This window comes from Chrysemys picta, chromosome 1 (genome assembly GCF_011386835.1).
Source record: "Chrysemys picta bellii isolate R12L10 chromosome 1, ASM1138683v2, whole genome shotgun sequence".
NCBI lineage: Eukaryota > Metazoa > Chordata > Testudines > Emydidae > Chrysemys > Chrysemys picta.
In genome coordinates, this window is record NC_088791.1 from 159362698 (window position 1) to 159367853 (window position 5156).

At 49.3% G+C, this 5156-nt stretch overlaps 1 protein-coding gene across 1 annotated transcript; it reads left to right on the forward strand.

Moving 5' to 3' along the window:
- Window positions 1-237: 237 nt before the first annotated feature.
- LOC135976748 (SRRM2 protein homolog rsr-2-like) lies at window positions 238-3205 on the forward strand. Its single transcript, XM_065574044.1, has 2 exons — window positions 238-1131; window positions 2202-3205. The coding sequence occupies exons 1-2, from the start codon at window positions 585-587 to the stop codon at window positions 2735-2737; spliced, it is 1083 nt and encodes a 360-aa protein (XP_065430116.1). The 5' UTR covers window positions 238-584; the 3' UTR covers window positions 2738-3205.
- The last annotated feature ends 1951 nt before the right edge of the window (window positions 3206-5156 follow it).

Genomic DNA, 5156 nt, shown 5'->3' on the forward strand with positions numbered 1-5156 from the left:
AAAGCAGCTAGTAGTGCTTGAATTGCACTAGCATCTGCCTTCACTTCTCTTCTAGTTAAAAGAACAGTGGTATTGGGTGAGGATAAAAACCAAATTCTGCTGTGATGCACCACTACAGCTGCAGGTGGTGGTGGACTAGAGCCACCTAAAGTAGAAATGAGGAACTTGCTGTCATAGTCCCAGGATTGCTGTTCAGAGCCTAAGGCCTGGTCTACACTACGACTTTAATTCGGATTTATCAGCTTTAATTCGAATTTACCCTGCAACCGTCCACACAACAACGCTATTTATTTAGATGTAAAGGGCCCTTTAAATCGATTTCTGTACTCCACCCCGACGAGCGGAGTAGCGCCAAAATCGATTTTAACATTTCGAATTAGGGATACTGTGGCCGCAATTCGATGGTATTGGCCTCCGGGAGCTATCCCACAGTGCATCATTGTGACCGCTCTGGACAGCAATCTAAACTCGGATGCACTGGCCAGGTAGACAGGAAAAGCCCCGCGAACATTTGAATTTCATTTCCTGTTTGCCCAGCGTGGAGAGCACAGGTAACCACAGATAGCTCATCAGCACAGGTAACCATGCAGGCTGATAATCGAAAAAGAGCACCAGCATGGACCGTGAGGGAGGTACTGGATCTGATCGCTGTATGGGGAGAGGATTCAGTGCTTGCAGAACTTCGTTCTAAAAGACGAAATGCAAAAACTTTTGAAAAAATCTCCAAGGGCATGATGGAGAGAGGCCACAATAGGGACTCTGAGCAGTGCCGCGTGAAAGTCAAGGAGCTCAGACAAGCCTATCAAAAAACAAAGGAGGCAAACGGTCGCTCCGGGTCAGAGCCGCGGACATGCCGCTTCTACGCCGAGCTGCATGCAATTCTAGGGGGGGCTGCCACCACTACCCCACCTGTGATCGTGGATTCTGGGTCGGGGATAGTCTCATCAGCGATGCCTGAGGATTCTGCCGATGGGGGAGAGGAGGAGGAGGAGGAGGAGGATGAGCTTGCAGAGAGCACACAGCACTCCGTTCTCCCCAACAGCCAGGATCTTTTTCTCACCCTGACTGAAGTACCCTCCCAAGCCTCCCAAGCCAGTACCCAAGACTCTGACCCCATGGAAGGGACCTCAGGTGAGTTTACCTTTTAAAATATAAAACTTGTTTTAAAAGCAAACGGTTTTTAATGATTACTTTGCCCTGAGGACTTGGGATGCATTCGCGGTCAGTTCAGCTACTGGAAAAGTCTGTTAACGTGTCTGGGGATGGAGCAGAAATCCTCCAGGGACATCTCCATGAAGCTCTCCTGGAGGTACTCCAAAAGCCTTGCCACAAGGTTTCTGGGCAGTGCATCCTTATTCCCTCCTCCATGGTAGGACACTTGACCACGCCATGCTTGCAGCAAGTAATCTGGTATCATTGCCTGACAAAGCCTGGCAGCGTATGGTCCCGGTGTTTGCTGGCATTCAAGCAACATCCGTTCTTTATCTTGTTGTGTAATCCTCAGGAGAGTGATATCACTCCTGGTAACCTGGTTGAAATACGGGAACTTAATTAAGGGGACAGAGGTGGCCGTTCCTACTGGGCTGTTTGCCTGTGGCGGAAAATAAATCCTTCCCTGCAGTTAGCCAAGCGCAGATGGGAAATTGGCCCTGAGTTTTTCGCGTTTGGCTAGCAGGGATCTTCCCTGTTACCAGCCACGCGGTGGGGGGAGGGGTACCGTGACCACCCCAGAGAATTCATGGCGGGAGGGGGGCGGCGGCGGGGGTGGTGGTGGTTAGTTTGGTGCCTGCAGGGATCTTCCCTGATACCAGCCACACGGTGGGGGGGAGGGGTACAGCGATCATCCCAGAGAATTCATGGCGAGAGGGGGGGGTGGTTAGTTTGTTTGCTGCTGCTGCTGAATGTTAACAGAAAAACTGCAGCACTCTACAGGCTATGCTTGGTATGTGGGAAAGGAGGGCGCAGAAGCTGTAAAACAATGGCTTACCATGGCCGCATGCAAGCCGAATTCTGTTGCCCAGACCTGTGATCTCTAGCAGCAAAGCCACAGGCACTCAGCATTAAGAGGCAAAATGCGACCTTGCACAGAAATCACATGTGCTATGTAATGTGAATAGTGTTGGTCACCGTGAAAGAGTATAAGCATTGTTCTGCAAAATGTAGCTTTTTAAACAAGTCTCTCTTTTTTCCCCTCCCTACAGCAGCTGCAAATTCCTCAAGCCTCCCTCCTCCATCCCGAAGGTTATCACAGATAAGGCGTCGTAAGAAGAGAACGCGAGACGAGATGTTTTCTGAAATTATGGAATCCAGCCGCAGTGACAGAGCTCATCTGAATGAGTGGAAGGAAACAGTTTCAAAGTATAGGAAAGAAGCCAGTGAACGTGAGGACAGGAGGGACCAACGTGAGGAGAGGAGGGACCAACGTGAGGAGAGGAGGGACCAATGTGAGGAGAGGAGAGACGCTCGAGATGAGAGGTGGCGGCAGGAAGACCAGAGGAGGCAGGATGCAACGCTGGGGCTGCTGCGTGAGCAAACAGACATGCTCCGGCGTCTGGTGGAGCTTCAGGAACGGCTGCTGGAAAACAGACTGCCGCTTCAGCCCCTGTTCCACCCTCCCCCCTCCCCATGTTCCGTATCCTCCTCACCCAGACGTGTAAGAACGCGGGGGGGGAGGCTCCGTACACCTTCCCATTCCACCCCAGTAGACAGCCCAAGCAAAAGGCTGTCATTTTTTTAACCTTTTCTTTGTGGGTTTTTCCTTCCCAGCAATCCTCCTCCCAAATACCACCCGGATTCCCTCCCTCTTTTTCTAATCTATTAATAAAGAATAAATGATTTTTAAATGATAGTGACTTTATTTGGTTTGAAAGAAAGCTGGGGGAAGGGGGAGGGTGGGTTCCTTACAGAAAATCAGTCAATAAAGGGGGCGGGTTTTCATGAAGGAGAAACAAACAGATATTTCACATTGTAGCCTGGCCAGTCATGAAACTGGTTTTTAAAGCTTCTCTGATGCACAGCGCTTCCTGGTGTGCTCTTCTAATCGCCCTGGTGTCTGGCTGCGCGTAATCAGCAGCCAGGCGATTTGCCTCAGCCTCCCACCCCACCATAAAGGTCTCCCCCTTACTTTCACAGAGATTGTGGAGCACGCAGCAAGCAGAAATAACAATGGGGAGATTTCTTTGGCTGAGGTCAGAGCGAGTCAATAATGATCGCCAGCGACCCTTTAAACGGCCAAATGCACATTCTACCACCATTCTGCACTTGCTTAGCCTGTAGTTAAACAGCTCCTGACTCCTGTCCAGGCTGGGTCCCCAAGAATAACTATTGGCATCTCAACATCCCCAACGGTTATTTTCTGGTCCGGAAAGTAAGTCCCTTGCTGCAGCCCTTTAAACAGAGTAGTGTTCCTGAAGACGCGAGCGTCATGAACCCTTCCCGCCCAGCCCGCATTGATGTTGGTGAAACGTCCCTTGTGATCCACAAGTGCTTGCAGCACCATTGAAAAGTACCCCTTGCGGTTTATGTACTCGGTGGCTTGGTGCTCCGGTGCCAAGATAGGGATATGGGTTCCGTCTATCGCCCCACCACAGTTAGGGAATCCCATTGCAGCAAAACCATCCACTATAGCCTGCACATTTCCCAGAGTCACTAACTTTCGTAGCAGCACCTGAGTGATTGCTTTGGCTACTTGCATCACAGCAGCCCCCACTCCAAATTGATTCCCGACTGACCGGTAGCTGTCTGGCGTTGCAAGCTTCCACAGGGCTATCGCCACGCGCTTCTCAACTGTGAGGGCTGCTCTCATCTTGGTATTCTGGCGTTTCAGGGCAGGGGACAGCAAGTCACAAAGTTCCATGAAAGTGCCCTTACGCATGCGAAAGTTCCGCAGCCACTGGGAATCGTCCCAGACCTGCAACACTATGCGGTCCCACCAGTCTGTGCTTGTTTCCCTTGCCCAGAATCGGCGTTCCATGGATAGAATCTGCCCCATTAACAACATGATCTCCAAAGCACCGGGGCCCGTGGTTTCACAGAATTCTGTATCCGTGTCCATGTCAATGTCCTCATCATGCTTGTCGCTGCGCTGCCGCCGCCGCTGCCTCCTCGCCTCGTTTTTCTGGTCCTGGCTGAGCATAAACTCCACGAGAACGCGCGAGGTGTTTACAATGTTCATGACTGCTGTCTTGAGCTCAGCGGGCTCCATGCTTGCCGTGGTATGGAGTCTGCAGTGTTCACCCACCCAGGAAAAAAGGCGCGAAAATGGTTGTCTGCCGTCCGTTGCTTTCATGCAGGGAGGGAGGGAGGGAGGGAGGAGGTGAGGCTGTACCCAGAACCACCTGCGATGATGTTTTTTGTCCCATCAGGCACTGGGATCTTAACCCACAATCCCAATGGGCGCGGGAGACTGTAGGAACTATGGGATAGCTATCCACAGTGCAACGGTGCAGAAATCGACGCTAGCCCCGGTACTTGGACGCACACCACCGAATTAATGTGCTTAGTGTGGCCGCATACATTTCGACCTTATACAACCTGTTTTTCAAATCCGAATTATATAAATTTGGATTAATCCCGTAGTGTAGACATACCCTAAGAGAGTTCTAGCTCTGCTGTATCTGTTGGCAGCTATGCAGAACCCTGTCACATAAATGGATTTACATATTTCTGGCACTTGCCTATAAGATTGTGCAGGAGAACACCAGACAGATCTCTCTGCCCACCCCGCTAATTAGCCTAGCTTTGAAGTAAATTTAAGTAAATTATAAATTATTTGTGAACATTTGACAATTTTTATTCTATTTGCTGTTTCCACATTCCAGATTTTAATAATGTTTAGAAAACTTAAAAAAAATAAATAGGAGGGACTATTTTTTTCCATAACAGTAGGTGGAAGAACACATACATTCACTCTGAATCACTGTTAAGTCTCTCATGATGTATAAATAAGTTAGATGCAAACATACTAAACTGTGTGGTTTTTCTGTTGCAGAGCAAAACCGACAACTAATATGAAATGTGCTGCTCATCCTGAAGCAGGTTCTTTGACTATAAAAGCTTTGATCATTGTAGATGTTGAGCCCACATATTATAAAGTTTTCCAATTAAAGCATTACTCAGGGAACTTCAGGGGGAAAAATAGAACTTTCCTTCTCTTG